This window comes from Eurosta solidaginis, chromosome 5 (assembly GCF_040869045.1).
Source record: "Eurosta solidaginis isolate ZX-2024a chromosome 5, ASM4086904v1, whole genome shotgun sequence".
NCBI classification, from domain to species: domain Eukaryota; kingdom Metazoa; phylum Arthropoda; class Insecta; order Diptera; family Tephritidae; genus Eurosta; species Eurosta solidaginis.
In genome coordinates, this window is record NC_090323.1 from 256,805,915 (window position 1) to 256,823,811 (window position 17,897).

The following is a 17,897-nucleotide window of genomic DNA, read 5'->3' on the forward strand; positions in this document are numbered from 1 at the left end:
GGAAAAAGAGAATCACCTAAATCAAACTCGATATGAAAATGAATAAAATAAATTACAGGAAAATTGGTAAATGAATCACCAAAAGGATCATCATCATTAGCTGCCTTGCTAGCGCTACTACCACCCATAATGGGTTGCGATGGCTCATTGGGTGTAATGCGTTCCATTTGTGTAATGCCACGTTGTATGGAGCTCAGTTCTTGTTCTAAATCAACTAGATCAGCTACCGACTCGGGGGACATCTACGCAAATTAATTGGTAAACATTTTCTAACTATAAATGTTAAATATATGGGATTTAATGCTACAACCTCTTTAGCTGCTCCTTTACTATCCATATTGACACCCAACCGATTTGAGGCTGTGGCACGATTCTGTGCGGCCATACCACTCAACATCGACAATGTGCTGCCGCTGCCAACACCACCCAAACTGTTACTAAGATCATTCTGAGCGCTCAATGCTGTTACCCCAATACCACCACCCGCAGCGCTCTTTAACGATGACAGCGAAGAAAGTTGATGCTCGTGAATGGATTTTGATTGTATTTGTTGGCGCGCCAATTCGATTTCTTTCTTTTTTAGTTCGAAAACTACCTGAAAGAGATCACGCATCGCTAGCACAACCTGTTAGAAGTAAAAACTGGTGAATATGCTTTTTAAATATGCCCTCTCCCAATTATTAACTACCTGACTAGCCGCCTTATCAGTCTTTATACCAAAGAAACGATGTCCACTATCGGGTGAACCGAATATGTAGCCAAATGCACGTGAATCTGTCATATCTTGTGCTATAAATGAAATTTTATGCACTGGATGATGATAGAGCGAATCTCCGGTTTTCTCATCTCGCAGTCGCAAGCCATCGATCGTTACATGTATGGTTATTCGCTGTTTGTGTTCGCCTGCGGCACGTATGGCCATTTTCAGATCCTGCAATGCCTCTTGGCACATCCGATCACCACGTGCCTCGCCCACTTCGAGTATACCAATAAGTTTCGCTTTGAATTGTACGCCATCGCCAAAGAAACGGCCCGGATCGTTACGATCTGTAGAGGGATCAAAAAAGAAAATTTAGATATTTTATTATCTGTGTTAATGAGTTTATGCATGTGACCCTAACTAAAACTGAAATGAGGATTCACCAATATCCGTGTATTCTACATTCCACATCTGTCAATGTGATAATACCCTTTCTCGATTCTCTCAACATTACTGTTTGCTAATATGAAGCTTTATGAACTCTAAGTGGTCAGGCAATGATTAAACAGACTTTATGCAGCATCTATCCTTAACTGCGTCAAAACAGGTATTAACAAGACGATGATGTAACGCCAGCCATTTGATCTGCAGAAAGATGCGGAGGCCCTGACCTCATCCGCACAGATTCGGTGAACTCCTTTGCTGAGTCCCCCAAAAGTGTAAAATGGATTTTCCAGAGAGACGCTCGCCACTGCATATCTCTCCCTGCTTCGATCTGGATATTCTACCACTTTCGGCGCACGTTATGTACGTATGTCGTGTATGTGTACTGTTCCCTCATAGCACAAACCAGTTTCCCTGAACAGCCGTTTCGTGAGGGCATTGCAGCTGGTCACCGGGCAGCAAGATGCCATTTAAGCACCAAAGAGAGACCTTAAAGGGACCCTTTGACAATAAAACCCAGATAAAGTGAACCGTGCGCTTATGAGATGTTCAATATGTGGAAGTGTAAGTAGCACCACCCGTTTAGCTTGGGTTCCGGCACAAAAAGTGGAGGATGGTAATGAACAAGCAGACAGCCTAACCAGAAGGGCAGGTACCGCTAGGCCCTAAGGATCCGAACTCAAATCTATCTGTCGCCCTATCTCTGGAGGATTTTCATCACAATTTAACTGGTCGAGCCATTTGGATGGGGCGAAGCTCTGTCAATGCAATAACAGCAATCATAATCCGGAATATAATGAATTCCCTAGGGGCTTAAAACATTGTAAAAATATGAAAGAGTTCAAGAGGATTTATATATTTATTATTGTAAAGGAGTACCTATTAGGTAAGAAAGAAATCTATATATATAAAAAGAAGTGTACATTTTGATTGTCGCTCCATAACTCGAGAACGGATAGAAAAATTGCCATGAAATTTTTAGGAAAGATACAGGAAGGAGAGATGATGGTTAGTTGATTTTGAAATTCCAAATCGGTTTAGCCATTCTTGAGTTATGATTTTTTTTTAGAAAAATACTATATAAAACAAAGTCGTGTTAGTTACACTACGCATAACTCAAGAACGGATGAACCAATTTGACTGAAAATTGGTGCAGAGGTAGCTTATAACCAGGGAACGGACATACGATACTTTTTATCCCGTTCTGGCTAGGGTCTTGAGATCAAAACGTGGACCTGGGTAATCCTGGGATGTGTTTGTACAATATGGGTATCAAATGGAATCTGTTTATGAGTACTTTGATACTGAGTATTTTTTGTACCCCTGGGTGACTCAGGTCTCGAGATATAGGCCAAAACGTGGACATCAAATGAAAGCTGTTGCTGAGTGCTTTACTACAGGGTAGTTTTCATACCTATTGGTGACTAGGGTCTCGAGATATAGGCCAAAACGTAGACCAGGGCACCCCTAGAATGTTTTTATACAATTGGATATCAAATGAAAGCTGTTGATGAGTGATTTAGTACAGGGTAGTTTTCATAACTATTGGTGACTAAGGTATCTAGATATAAGGCCAAAACGTGACCCGGGCACCCCTAGACTGTGTTTATATTATATCAAATGAAAGCTGTTGATGAGTGCTTTAGTACAGTGTAGTTTTCATACCTATTGGTGACTAGGGTCTCGAGATATAGGCCAAAACGTGGTCCCGGGCACCCCTAAAATGTGTTTATACAAAATGGATATCAAATGAAAGCTGTTGATGAGTGCTTTAGTACAGGGTAATTTTCATATCCCTGGGTCTCGAGATAAAGGCCAAAATGTGGATCAGGGTAATACTAGGATGTGTTTTTGCATTATGTGTATCAAATTGAAGCTGTTGATGTGTGCTTTAGTGCAGAGTAATTTTTATATCGCTGTGTGACTAGGGTCTCGAGATATAGGCCAAAACGTGGACCCGGATACCCCTAGAAGGTGTGTGTAATATGGATAGCAAATGAAAGCTGTTGATGTGTGCTTTAGTACAGAGTAATTTTTATATCGCTGAGTGACAAGGGTCTTGAGATATAGGCCAAAACGTCGACCCGGATACCTGTACAATGTGTGTGTATATGGATATCAAAAAAAAGCTATTGCTGAGAGCTTTAAAGTAATTTCCATTGTAATATTCAATTTAGTAGCATCAACCTGGCGAAACTGATAAATACGCATGCGAAGCCGAAATAAAGACATGAATTAATAATACCCACATACCTATATATGTACCTATGTACGTCCTATTCGATTTGCCTGAAATTTGGTGTATTAATTTGCCTGTATTAGTATTTACGATCCTTTTTTCCGGGAACTAGACCAAAAACGGACTGGGACTGGGATTAGGGCCACCCTCTGGGACTGGCAATAAGAGATGAAGGAGAATGAGAAGAACTTGAGAGAAGAGAAAAGAGGGTAGAAGGAGACTGAGAAAGAGTGAGACGAAATAGAGATAGATGAATCGAAAAAGACGGAGGGAAGAGGGAATAAAAGATTAAGCAAAAAAATATAAGAGAGGGGAGGCAGAGTTAGACGGAAAGAGCTTATTAAGATGTGTCTTTGTCGTTAATACAGAAAACATTTGCAAAACCACGTATCGATAAATTGCAAAACCACCCAAATATCACCATGTGGCAAACTTGAGATCTCTAACCCTTGAGCTCAGTGCATCCCTCTACATTCAGATAAAACATAACTTTCATATTTGAAAATCAATTTTGTAAAACAACGATTAAATTGAATTTGAACTCCATATTTGTATTTAAGCTCTTTCACTTATATAAAGCGCCTAACGGTGTTGTTTCTGCTGAGCCCGAAGCTTATCCTTCAGTAAAATCTAAGTACATAAGTTAAGATATTTTTAAGTTAACACTGTAAGTATTTGGAAAACGAAATCAATGCAGCCATCTTATTACGTTAGTCTGCCTTTAGGTGCCGTAATCAAAGGTTTAAAATATCAGCTAGATAGCCTAGGCTTAATAAAATTAAATATTACTGAAATAAAAAAATAAAAGGAAATAAAATATCAATAAAAGGAAAAATTTTACATAAAACAGCATTCCATTGCAGTCACTGCTTGTTATCTCAGATACATGTTTAACTATCAAATATCAGATAAGCTATATTTGTATCTCATACACGTATATACATACATAAAAAATGCTAAATAATATTAAAAATAAGCTAAAGCAATGCTAACGTTTTGCGTAATTCGTTTCCTGTATACTACTGCTCCCTCCGCCACCGCCGCTACCAACGCCTACCGACGAGAGCGTTGAGGCGAGTGATAAATTTGATGATGCCGCCGATAATTTCGAAACCAATGATTTAACCATAGTCGAGCTGATGACAATGTGAAGCGCTACACAATACTAGCAACAGCTAGTATGTAGAATGATTTGAGTTTGCTTAATTTTATTTAAATACAATTCTAGTGATTGCCCAATGTCGCACGTGCAGTCTCGTTTACTCAATTAAATCCAATATAATCTTGGCTTGACATTTGGGCGATGCTGGCATGCAATGAGGCGAAATGCTTAACATCATTTGGGTGAAGAACCAATAGATCTATGCGACCTTTGGCACCTCTCGTGTATGCTTGTATGTTTGGCACCCTACAATCAATGTTTAATTGACACGGGCTTTAAAGTGAGATTCATCATGCAGCGATTTTGGGCGGAACGTTTTTTGTTTTTTACTTTCGATATTTTTATTATTTTATTCTCATGCGAGCCACTCCTGTGTTTATGCTATTTATTTAGCAATTATTTAGACGTGTAGCTTTTATTTGACGATTTATAACTCTTTTTTTAATGATTATAAATGTTTAATTGAATTAAATACATGTGAACGCGCAATGACGACGGCACCCATTTGGGCGTATACATATATGTATGTAGCAATGATCGATTCATCAGCATCATTATCATAAGCACATTCAAGTAGCGCCACACTGCCGGCACTCACCCACTATGCTGTACGCTCACTTTTCATTCATTCAATCAATTATATATTGTGTGTGTAGTAGGGCGTACATACATACATGTATAGAGTAAATAATGTGACAACGCTGCACTGGAGGGTCTTCATTGGATCTTTATTTCTTATACTTATTTATACATAGGTAGCCCAAATCAGGAAAACTTGCTCGGCTATCATCGTATTTATCTATAAAAAAAAAAACTTGCTCTGCTTTATTCATCTGATTGTTGATCAATTGAGAATTGCCTTCCACCCAGTAGATTTTTGCTGGATTGTGCATAAAGTTGTAGTTTTTCGAGTACAGCTATATATGGCCCAATGTATATTGTTAGGTTGACATGGTAGAGCATGACAGCCAAACGCAACAGCGGCAAGTTAGCGCAACCAAGCTGTTGTTGTTCACTAAAATATATCTATTTGTTTATGTTTATACAATGATTAAGATAATCAAGCTATTATGGTGGGTATATCACATACATGCAAATATATTCATATGGCTAAAATGTTAAAAATATATAAATTTTATTGGTTGCTTTTCGCGTTTGCCATTTACTGGCACGTAGTTTGCGTTTACTACTCCGCTTTCTACAAGCTATATTGAATTCATTTTTGAGCTTCTTTGCCCTCACTTTATCTGCAATACTAGCCACGCTTTCGTTTAGGTTTGCTTTCGTGCCCGGCTGTGACTGTCTCCTTTGCCTTTATTGATTTTTCATGCGCAGTTTTTTTTTTTTTTTTGCTCCGTTCTTTAGCCAATTCAATTGTTTTTATTGGGCAACAAATTAATGATATATCGCTTTTTTATATAATTTTCAATTTTTTTCTCAATCCATCTGTACTTGGTTCATGGCATCTTGGTGAATATCAAAAACATTCAAAAAGTTACTGGAAGTCTGATCATGATCCTTTTTTCATACTTTCACTTGCTCACATTTTTCGCCTTCAATTTGCGATGTTCATTTCCAACTTTAAATTTATTTAAAGCTTAACTTGTTTTTTGTCTTTTTAAAAGTCCATTTGCGCTGAATTTGTCATTAAAATTGCAAATAAATTCACTCGTTTAGCTACGCCAATTGCATCCAACAAAAAACAACTGCATCTACCAGAACTCTATTTTGTCAACGATTTTGTTGTTCGTGCAACTGTCAGATACATTTTTGTATGTGTGTGCGGCAGGGCAGATACTTTTTGTAGGACTGTATTTCAACATAAAGTGCTATTCACAATATCAGCATGTGAGATTTGAATCGCATACATTGTGAATTGAATTATGGATTCACAATAATCGCACACTTGGTGATCATGATGAAATAATACCCTTCTAAAAACGCGAGTACTCCATAAATAATATAAGGTATACTCCTTTGGGAGTATAGGAGTGTTGCAAAACTAATCTGTATTCATACAAAATATGTTCTCCAATTAACATTGCGATGTCCTAGGAGGAGAGGAGTAGGTGATCCCACTCTCGCTTTGTTTGTGAGTATTCCATAGAGTACATACGTGAGAGTACTTGCCAAAGGAATTGTGTCGGAAAGAATTATCGGAGTGAATTTAATTTAAAATGAAAGTAAATGAAGAGAGGCAATACAACTTGTATATTTTTTACTACGAATATTCTTATGTTATTTAGCATTTGCGTGAATAAAGAAACTAATATTTCTCTATACTATAGTATGTATACATAAAACCAGGGCGCGTTGCATTTTATCAGAGTTGCCATAGTAAAATTTTATTATCAGTTATTTGTATGCAATATTTTACCTTTGGCAACTCTATTCGATCGTCATCGTGTCGTGATCACGGTCGTTAAAAAACGAGCAATGATCGACTGATGGTGGTCCGCAAACGCATTGCAAAGGAATATTGTTAGAGTACTCCAACATGAAGAAAATGGAACACGTAATCCAACAATTTTTGCAGGGTAGCCGTTTTTTTTTACACGTAAACGTCTATACGCTTAAACTTTATATGGACTGCTAAGCGACAAATTTTAAACACACCTCTGAAATTGCTGCGCATAAAATTCAGATGTAACTGAAATATGTGTCTTTGTTTCACCCTCTACACTAATTCTATGTATTCTATGTTTGTCCACAATCCATCGCAACTGATTTAAGCTGGAGTCATTGGTGCCGTATGTCGTATCGCTGTATCCGTATCCCTAACGTAATCAGCTGTTTATCGTTACGACGGTAAACCAAAACCCAATTGGTTGGCTACGATACGGTTACGACCTTAGCGGCACCAATAATCGATTGCATTGATTCTCATAAGGTTGGTCGAATCAGCTGTTATAAGGTTGCCGATACGGTTACCGATAAAGCACCAATGACTCCAGCTTTAAGCCGGAGTCATTGGTGCCGTATGTCGTATCGCTGTATCCGTATCCCTAACGTAATCAGCTCTTTATCGTTACGACGGTAAACCAAAACCCAATTGATTGGCTACGATGCGGTTACGACCTTAGCGGCACCAATAATCGATTGCGTTGATTCTCATAAGGTTGGTCGAATCAGCTGTTAAAAGGTTACCGATACGGTTACCGATAAAGCACCAATGTCTCCAGCTTAACAGCTGATTGGACCAACCTTATGAGAATCAATGCAATCGATTATTGGTTCCGCTAAGGTCGTAACCGTATCGTAGCCAACCAATTGGGTTTTGGTTTACCGTCGTAACGACAAACAGCTGATTACGTTAGGGATACGGATACAGCGATACGACATACGGCACCAATGACTCCGGCTTAAAGCTGAAGAGGTGCTTTATCGGTAACCGTATCGGTAACCTTATAACAGCTGATTCGACCAACCTTATAAGAATCAACGCAATCGATTATTGGTGCCGCTAAGGTCGTAACCGCATCGTAGCCAATCAATTGGGTTTTGGTTTACCGTCGTAACGATAAACAGCTGATTACGTTAGGGATACGACAACAGCGATACGACAAACGGCACCAATGACTACAGCTATAGCTATATGTTATACCCTATGGCCATCAGAGGGTTTGAGGGGTGATTGAGTCCGCCAACCGGCGCCAATTGGTCACACCAAGGGAGTTTAAATCGTTTTCCACCTGGTCCTTCCAACGGAGTGGGGGCCGCCCTCTACCTTTGCTTCCATAGGCGGGTTCCGATAGAAACACTTTCTTGGCCGGAGCATCATCTTTCATTCGCATAACATGGCCTAGCCAGCGCAGCCGCTGCGTTTTAATTCGCTGGACTATGTTGATGTCTGCGTATAGCTCGTACAGCTCATCATTAAATCTTCTTCGGTACTCGCCATCGCCAACGCGTAGAGGTCCATAAATCTTTCGAAGAACTTTTCTCTCGAACACTCCCAAAGCCGCTTCATCTGCTGTTGTCATGGTCCATGCTTCTGCCCCATATAGCAGGACGGGTACGATAAGTGACTTGTAGAGTATGATTTTCGTTCGCCGAGAGAGGACTTTACTTTTCAATTGCCTACCTAGTCCAAAGTAGCATTTATTGGCAAGATTGATTCTTCGCTCGATTTCAGTGCTGATGTTGTTGCTAGTGTTGATGCTGGTTCCCAAATAAACGAAGTCTTTTACTATTTCGAAATTATGGCTGCCAACAGTAGCGTGGTTGCCAAGGCGCATATGCGCTGACTCTTTGCTCGATGACAGCAGGTACTTCGTTTTGTCCTCATTCACCATCAAACACATCTTTAGCGCGTGTGTTTAGACCGATGATATCAATGTCATCAGCATATGCCAGTAATTGCACGCTTTTATAGTATATTGTTCCAGTGCGGTTAAGTTCTGCAGCTAGTATAATTTTCTCCAGCATCAAATTAAAGAAATCGCACGATAGGGGGTCACCCTGTCTGAAACCTCGTTTAGTTTCGAACGGCTCGGATAGGTCCTTCCCAATTCTGACTGAGCTGATGGTGTTGCTCAACGTCATTTTGCACAGCCGTATAAGTTTTGCGGGGAAACCAAATTCAGACATAGCGGCATATAGGCAGCTCCTTTTCGTGCTGTCGAAGGCGGCTTTAAAGTCGACGAAGAGGTGATGTGTGTCGATTCTCTTTTCACGGGTTTTTTCCAAGATTTGGCGCATTGTGAAAATCTGGTCGATGGTAGATTTACCAGGTCTGAAGCCGCACTGATAAGGTCCAATCAGCCGGTTCACGGTGGGCTTCAATCTTTCGCACAATACACTTGAAAGGACCTTATATGCGATATTAAGAAGGCTGATTCCACGATAGTTGGTGCATTTTGCAGTATCCCCCTTCTTGTGGACTGGGCAAAGAACACTTAGATTCCAACCGTCGGGCATGCTTTCGTCCGCCCATATTTTGCTAAGAAGCTGCTGCATGCGCCTTACCAACTCCTCGCCGCCGAACTTGAATAGCTCCGCAGGCAATCCATCAGCGCCCACGGCCTTGTTGTTTTTCAATCTGGTTATTGCTATTCTAACTTCGTCATAATCGGGCGGGAGGACATATATTCCATCATCATCGATTGCGGGATCGGGTTCTTCATCTCTGCGCGGTGAATTGCTGCCTCCATTTAGGAGAGCAGAGAAGTGTTCCCTCCATAATCTAAGCACTCTCTGGACATCAGTTACAAGGTCGCCGTTTTCATTCCTACAGGAGTTTGCCCCGGTCTTGAAACCTTCCATCTGTCGCCGTATTTTTTTATAGAATTTTCGGGCGTTATTCCTGGTGGCTAGCAGCTCAAGCTCCTCGCACTCACGCCTTTCTGCTTCAGCTTTTTTCTTCCTGAAAATGCGTCTCGCTTCCCTTTTCAACTCACGATAGCGTTCACACACTCCTCTTGTCGCGCTCGCTTTTAACGTAGCCCTGTAGGCAGCGTCTTTTCTTTCGGTTGCAACGCGGCGTTCTTCATCATACCAGTTGTTTTTTCGTGGCCGCCGGTAACCAATTTTTTCCTCGGCGGCAGTATGAAGTGCTTTGGAGATATGCTCCCACTGCACTTAAGCCACTTGCTGCTTCTATATCTGACAGCTGTATCACTCCTTGGTCGATTATGTGCACCTCTCGCCTTCGCTTAATCTCGCCCAATCTAATTGGGACATCTACGGAGCAAGCTTCAAGGGATGCGCCCTTTTTAGCTAGTTCATCCGCTTTTTCATTCCCATCTATTCCCATATGCCCTGGGACCCAATATAGATGTATGCTTCTCCCTGTCCCGATTCTCTCCAGAGACTGCTTACACTCTAACACGCATTTAGATGCTGTGCTATGCGAGATTATTGCCTTAATTGCTGCTTGACTGTCAATATAAAAGTTAACACGGTTGCAGCTTAAGCTATTTTCTTCCAGGGTTTCTACTGCTATGGTTACGGCTAATATTTCCGCTTGGAAAACGCTACAGTAATCCGGCAGCCTGTAGGATCTGCTTGTTTCCGGATCAGCGCAGTATACCGCAGACCATACTCCTTCCACTACTTTGGAACCATCGGTGTACACATGTATCGCCTCGTCCGCCATTTGCGCACTCTTGCGCCAACCGTCCACCTCTATTGTGGCCTTAAGATCTCCCTCGAAGCGCAGATAGGGAATCATGTAGTCTGTTCGTCTTGTGATTGATGACGCTATACTACTATAGCCATATGGTCGGCGCTCAAGCTGCCCCGAAGCACCGAGCCTGGTTGCGGTCGTTAACGCTTTGTTCTTTGCTACCAGGTCTACAGGTGGGATGTGCAAAACGGCATACAGTGCAGCCGTCGGGGTTGTTTTCAGGGCTCCCGTAATGCTAAGCATCGATAGTCTGCATACCCCCTCTAATTTTTTGAGGTACGTTGTTTTTTGTGTGGCTTTCCACCAAACAAGAACTCCATAGTATAGAATAGGGCTTACAATCGCTGTAAAAACCCAATGAGAAAGAGAGGGCGATAGGCCCCACGTACACCCCAGCATTCTTTTACATGCGTAGAGTGCCGCTGAGGCCTTCTTGACCCTCTCCTCCACGTTGAGCTTCCATGACAGCTTACTGTCTAGGATGATTCCTAAATATTTTGTGCAAGGTTTCTCCTGTAAGGTCACCCCTCCTAACTTAGGCCTGGTCCAATTTGGGACCTTGTACCTCTTTGTAAACAAGACCATATCCGTCTTCTCCGCATTGACTTTCAACCCGACATTAGATGCCCAGGTATGAATATCGCGAAGCGCCCGATCCATCAAAGAACTAATCGTTGGAAGGCACTTTCCACTTATGACAATTGCAACGTCATCTGCGTAAGCCGTAAGTTTTACGGGTCCCTCATCGAATTGCCTGAGCAGTTGGTTGATGACCAGCGTCCACAGCAGAGGTGATAGCACCCCTCCCTGCGGCGTGCCCCTGTCCACTGATTTCGTGGCCTCGTACAATCCCCATTGTGATGTAATCTTTCTGCAATTTAACATGCAGCCGATCCATCTGATTAAGGCAGGATGTACTTTAATGTAATTAAGACCATCCATAATCGCCCATTTTGCAACATTATTGAAAGCCCCGGCAATGTCCAAGAAGACTCCTAGAGCATACTCCTTATATTCCAGGGATTTCTCTATGCTTATTACCACCCTATGCAATGCGGTGTCTAGCGACTTGCCTTTGGTGTACGCATGCTGTGTTGTGGAGAGCAGCTTTTCATCCACGTAGGACTTTATGTACACATCTATCAGCCTCTCAAAGGTTTTGAGCAGAAATGATGTTAAGCTAATGGGTCTATAGTCTTTGGAATACATATGACCGATCTTCCCCGCCTTTGGTAGAAAAGCTACACGAGCAATTCTCCAAGAGTGCGGTACATGATTCAGTCGTATGCATCCATCGAATATTATTTTAAGCCATTCCACGACCGCCCTACTTGAGACTTGTAGCATGGCCGGGAATATACCATCTGGGCCCGGCGATTTAAACTTAGAAAACGTCTTCACTGCCCACTCGATCTTGGTATCGGTCACCAAGCCCGGCACTACTAGCTCCGTGATCGGAGTGTGAGTGAGGTCTGCTGGCTCCTCTAAACCGTCTCCCGATGGGAAATGTGTATCGAGAAGCACCTCAAGGGATTCCTCACTATTACGTGACCATTCCTCGTTCTCATTCTTTATTAGTCCCTGGACTATGTTTCCCTTTGCTAGGACTTTTTTCAACCGTGCTGTTTCGCTGGAGCATTCTATGTCCGTACAGAAACTTTTCCATGAGTTTCTCTTCGCCCTGGTAATTTCACGCTTGTAGATCCTCAGTAGATCCCTGTACTCGTCCCGACACGCTTCGCTTTCCGCGGTCTTTGCGAGCTTAAACATTTCTTTAACCTGTCTTCTTAGAAGACTCAGCTCATTGCTCCACCATGGCGGCTTTGCTTTTCCTCTGAATTTTCTTAGAGGGCAAGCTTTGTCATAAGCGTCCTTGTTAGGAATTCATTCGACTCTTCCAGTTCCTCCACATTAGCAACCTCTTTGGGTTGTCCCAGTTTTGTTTCTACATGTTTCTGGAATTTAGTCCAGTTCGTTGACCTAGGGTTTCTAAAGGTTCCTCCCTTCTCTACCCTCTTTAGGGGGATGTTGAAGCTGATATACGCATGGTCGGAGAAGGATGGTCTATCAAGAACCATCCAATCATACCTTGATATATCACGCTCGGAGCTCAATGTAATATCCAGAACATTGCTGGATGTTGGACCAATGTATGTAGGGACATTTCCCCTGTTGGCTATCTGCAAATTGGTTTGCAGGATGTAACAAAGCAGAGATTCGCCTCTCTCGCTCGTATCTGCTCTTCCCCACGCATTGTGGTGCGCATTTGCATCTGCGCCTATGACCAACCGCCCTTTGCGCCCTTCCTCCTGTACTAGCCTTTTGCACTCCATCGGTGGGACCTCCGCAGCATGGGCCATGTAGCAGGACGCCAGGATAAATGCCTGCTTATTCTTTTGCTCAACGGCCACCGCTACGAGATCCTCAGTGGTGTAATTAGGCAGCATATATGAATGCAGCTGTTTCCTTACCATTACTACAGCTCGCACCCGTCCTTCCGTTTGCGCGTAGTAAACGCCAAACCCGCGCGCGCTAAGTCCAGAAACCTTTCCTCCCGATGAGAGCCACGGCTCCTGGATCTGCGCCACGTCAAACGAACCCTCCTCAAGGGTTAGGAGGACTTCTCTCGACGCCACTTTACTGTGTTGGAGGTTTATCTGTAGGACTCGCAGCACCATTGGGCTGTTTTTCCCCCTCCAGCACCTTCGTCTTGACGTCGTCGTCCTCCCCTTGCCCTTTTGGTATACAGTATTCGAGGCCCCCTTCAGCCTCTCGTGACTGTTGTGCAGGGTGTTCCTCTGTGCGAGTCACAGCACCATTTAGCGGTTGGTCCTCTTCTAGCACGTTCGTGGTGACGTCGGGGACCTCCACCTGTATTTTTTCCCTTAGGCTTTTGAGGTCCTTTTCGACTTCGCCCACCTCTAGTGTGTTAGGGTTTTTATCCTCGGGACTTCTTTTCCTGAGTCGCATGTAAATTTTGCCAGTGCCAAATGACATTTTACCAAACTGCGTGTACAAAATATCCTCCGCCTGCTTGTTTATTTGGAAGATGTAGAACTGACCATCCTCGGTAGGCCGAGATACAGTAAGTACCTTCCAATCCTGTGTCGGTATGTTCGGATTCTGATTCTGCAGAAGTCGCAGTGTATCCTCCGACTTCATCACGCATGGTATCCATACCTTAACTTTTGGTACCGTGGGGATTTGCGCTTTATCCACCACCTCAAACCGCGCGTTCGTGCCTTGCCTTTGGAGGTTTGGAACCACTTCCTCCAGCCACTGCAAGCTCGCGATGTTGTCGCACGCTATCATCTTCACACCGTTATACCATCCCCCCGAATCAAAGGTTGCAAGGGGCTTACTTGGTTGTTCCCGCATCATCTTAAGCATTAAGCTAATAAGCTCCCTTTCCACAGATCTCCACCTTTCAGTAGTCATTTGTCCGAAAGGACTGCTACGATCAACCAGCGCCACAGTCAGTGACTGCTTTGCCACATCACTCATCTTCTCGGGAAAAGCAGGAGTCTTAGTGTTATCTCCCTTTGGCACCTCCGAGAAAGCCGGAGTCTTATCGTTAACTCCCTTTAGCGCCTCCGAGAAAGCCGGAGTCTTAGCGTTATCTCCCTTTGGCTTATCTCCTACTTCCTTAATTGGAACTTCCCTCTGACTCGCAGCTTTCGAGGTAGTTGCTACTTCGCTATTGGAGCCCATCTGTCTTAAGCTTTGGGCCTACTTGTCTTGTCTATGCGACTGCCCTGCCTCGCGGCTCTAGGACTGGGTCCTTTCTGCCTCTTGAAAGCAGGCTTATCGCCTTCCGCCGAACGTTGCCTCTTCATTCTGCCATTCGACGCTTCTTCCTCCTCGTACCGGTTGCAGAACCGAGGGTTTCTCGCAGCAAACCTTTTGAACTGCCTTCGACCTACTTCTACACCTGAATATTCATTTCATCATGCTTGGTGATTAACATTAGCCGTGTTTTTTTTTTACACGCGTATACGTTTACGTTTGCGGGTAAAAAAAAAACACTTATCCTCTCTTAGATAATGCTTAGGAGACCCATCTAGCGGCAGTCGTTAAATAACTAGCTACAGAACAAGGTGTACCTAAAATCGGAGACGCAAACCTCTGGTGGCCATAATGTATAACATATAGCTGAATCGGGTGCGATGAGTAGTGGATACACACCATTTTTAGAAGTGATACATAGAAATAGTGTTGAGGTGAAACATAGATACATATTTCAGTTACATCTGAGTAACTAATTTTATGCGCAGCAATTTCAGAAGAGTAGATAAAGTTTAACGCTTGGTAGTCCATATAAAGTTTAAGCGTAAACGTAGATGTAAAAAAAAACAGCTAATGTATGCAAAAATTAAGCATTAATGGAGACTAGACACATGGCACGGAACCTCTTATTTATTCAATTCTTGATGTCTTCACCGTCTAGCATCCGAATTGAGTCTTGCTGGTAGTGAACCTGGGCCACGTCGAATGCTTTTGAAAGATAGAGTAACACCAAGGCCGTCTTGGGGTTAGGGACCTAGGCATTAAATTTTTGCATTTAGCCCGGTGCTATGAACTATGCAGGAGCCATGTTGATTGCCTAGTCGCAGTTTCGCTGTTATATAAAGGAGAAAAATTAAGTAGTGGGTTTGTTAGAAGAAAGATGGTTATTTGGCTACCCTTGGTAATCGTATTTGCAAAGCTCCAGTAAAATACCATCATCGACTATTTCCATACTTCAGGATTGCAAAAGGTGTACAGGGACAGTACTATTCTGTGATAGAGTTTTTAGTTCAGAGAATAATTTATTTGCGTGTTAATGGCATCCATCCCGGTGGTGGGAATTTTAATTTTTGGAAGCCATGTTGATGGCAAGCAAGCCGCAGATTTGCGTTTAGATGAAAGAGCAGGGTGGTTTTAAGTGTAGTAGCTGTTGGCTACCGGAGGGATATCGGACGGTGTGATTCTATTTAGCTTCCTGGTTTCACAGGCCTCAGTAGTCTTAACATCTGTGGAGGTGATGGAAACTTCGCTGCGTTAATTTGAATTTTTTCTCCTACTGGATGGCTAGGGGTCTGGCCAAGTTTGGCGAATTATAAATAATAATACAAAATTTTAAAACTGTAGATTTTCTTTGAAACGACATTAACGAATTTTTGAGTACGCTCACTCAAGTCGTAATACCAAATTACGATACTGATTATACGTTCACGTATAACACGATACCAAATAAGCAATTTTAAGAAACGAGTATCTCGATCAGGGAAGAGACGATACCGGCCCTAGTAATCTAGTTCCTAGGGATGGGAAATATTTGAACGCGTGGATCAACTAATTGTGTAATGTGGGATATTATATTTAGGGGAGTTTTATTAAGGTGCATGTGGGAACGATTTGATGCGACCACGTTAAACCTTCTAGGTCTTCCAATCCCCTCTTTCGTGTTGAACTTGCATTACTTGTTAACTAATATAGAGTTCTGTTATATTTGGCAACAACGATGTACGAATTCGTATAGAAAATTTACTACTGCCAATAGGTATTTTTGTATTTTATCTAAATATATAAGAAACATTCATAATCGAAATTTAGTAGGTACTTTTAAGATAGTTGCAGCTTTAATTTCAGATAATCTTAAGGAAAGTGTGTCCAAAGACAGTAACTATTTTTAAGTACATATTTAATTTTGACTATGAGTATCTTTACAAACAAACTTACATTTACAAGGACTAGTTTTCTTGCGAAGCGTTTGCATGTTGTCGTGCTTCTAGTTTCCTCTCGTTGCGTAGTTTTTTATACTGATACTTTATTTTTTAGTTATTATTTTCATTAATCATTGAAAGAAATTATTTGCCTAGTATTTATATGTATATATGTATTTATTAAAATAAAATAATTTCATCTTTGGTGTTTGGAGGGAAAATCTTTAAATAATGATATCACAGCGAAATACAAATTTAGTGTATATGTATTTGAAAATTTAATATCGAGTTTAAATTAGATTGTTCGTGGTAAATACTATTTTTTAAATTCGAAACTGTAATATTTGCAAGCCAATTTTTTTTATGTACTTCACATATTTTCGTTTCTTCTTCTCATCCGGTTAACGCCTCTTCAGTTCTTTCACTTGACTTTGTGTTTTGAGTTGTGACAAAATATTTCATACGAAAATAAATACAACGAGCGTATAGCAACGTGTAGAAGCGCAACCACCCATTTTACTATCGCCTCTTTTCGTTCATAATTTTATTTGCCAACATTTTCATTCGTTTTGTTTACATTTCCAAACATTTCACTTCGTATCTGGGGTGTTTTTGTTTTTATTACACGCTTCCTTGTGTGTATTGCTCTCTTGTTTACTTTTTATGATGTTGTTGTTGTTGCGTCACATGCTCGGTCGATATAGTGACGAAGAATGCAATAATTTTTTTTTAGCCGACTGGCTGACGGTATGTTCCCATCACCGGCATTTGGCATTTCGAATACAGCAACGTTTATCGATTTTTCACTAAACTACGCGACGGTGGTTGTAATGAGGCAATTATAGGTTCGATGCAAAGTATGCGACGTGCATTTTTTCACAATGATTGAGTTTTTTATTTCTATATTTTATTATTTAGCACAAAGAACTTGGGAATATACACTTTGTATTGGGCACGCGTATTAAAACGCTATAGAATTTACATCCTTCAGCATTCTTGATAAGAATATTTTCAAAAACGATAGCTATATATTGCAAAACTACCGTTTGACCTTTATTTCGTAAACATAATTACACAGGAAATGTGATATATTTATTGATGTATATGCTATTTTCTAATAAATTTCACTAGATATCAGGTTTATGTGGTGTTTTTTCAATACTAATGTATTTTTTTCTCAACGTCCAACGCCTATCATTGTCACAAAATGTATGACCGAATATGTAGCTTCATTGAAAACTCAATGACGAAAAAGGATATATAAGGATAATGACTGATTGAAATTAAGGAATTGTGAATGACTGGTGTGGCCAAAGCTGTATCAGTTAGTTCACAGTTGTGTAAAATCGTTATATACCTTGTTCCGATTTATTTTCGGTGTCGGTATTATAGCAACTAATTTTATTGTGAAGAGATAATAAAACTCATTGTAGTGAATTTTTTTTCTAATTATATAATTTTACACGTCTACGTTTGCGCGTAAAAAAATCGCTTATCCTTACTTAGATAATACTTAGGAG

General features: G+C 41.4%; 1 protein-coding gene across 4 annotated transcripts in view; it reads right to left on the bottom strand.

Annotated features, from left to right (window-relative positions):
• Positions 1–17,320, bottom strand: part of Dab (DAB adaptor protein) — a 30,202-nt gene extending 12,882 nt beyond the window's left edge. For 3 of the 4 annotated variants that reach the window (XM_067789995.1, XM_067789992.1, XM_067789991.1), the window contains exons 1-4: positions 4,377–6,333; positions 689–1,047; positions 311–625; positions 57–242 (exon numbers count right to left, since the gene is read on the bottom strand). In XM_067789995.1, coding sequence (XP_067646096.1) covers positions 57–242; positions 311–625; positions 689–1,047; positions 4,377–4,512 — 996 coding nt within the window. In that variant the 5' untranslated portion in view covers positions 4,513–6,333. Of the gene's footprint in view, positions 1–56; positions 243–310; positions 626–688; positions 1,048–4,376; positions 6,334–16,393 lie in introns of those variants that run through there. The other variant, XM_067789994.1, reaches the window with a different exon arrangement.
• Between the last annotated feature and the right edge of the window lie 577 nt (positions 17,321–17,897).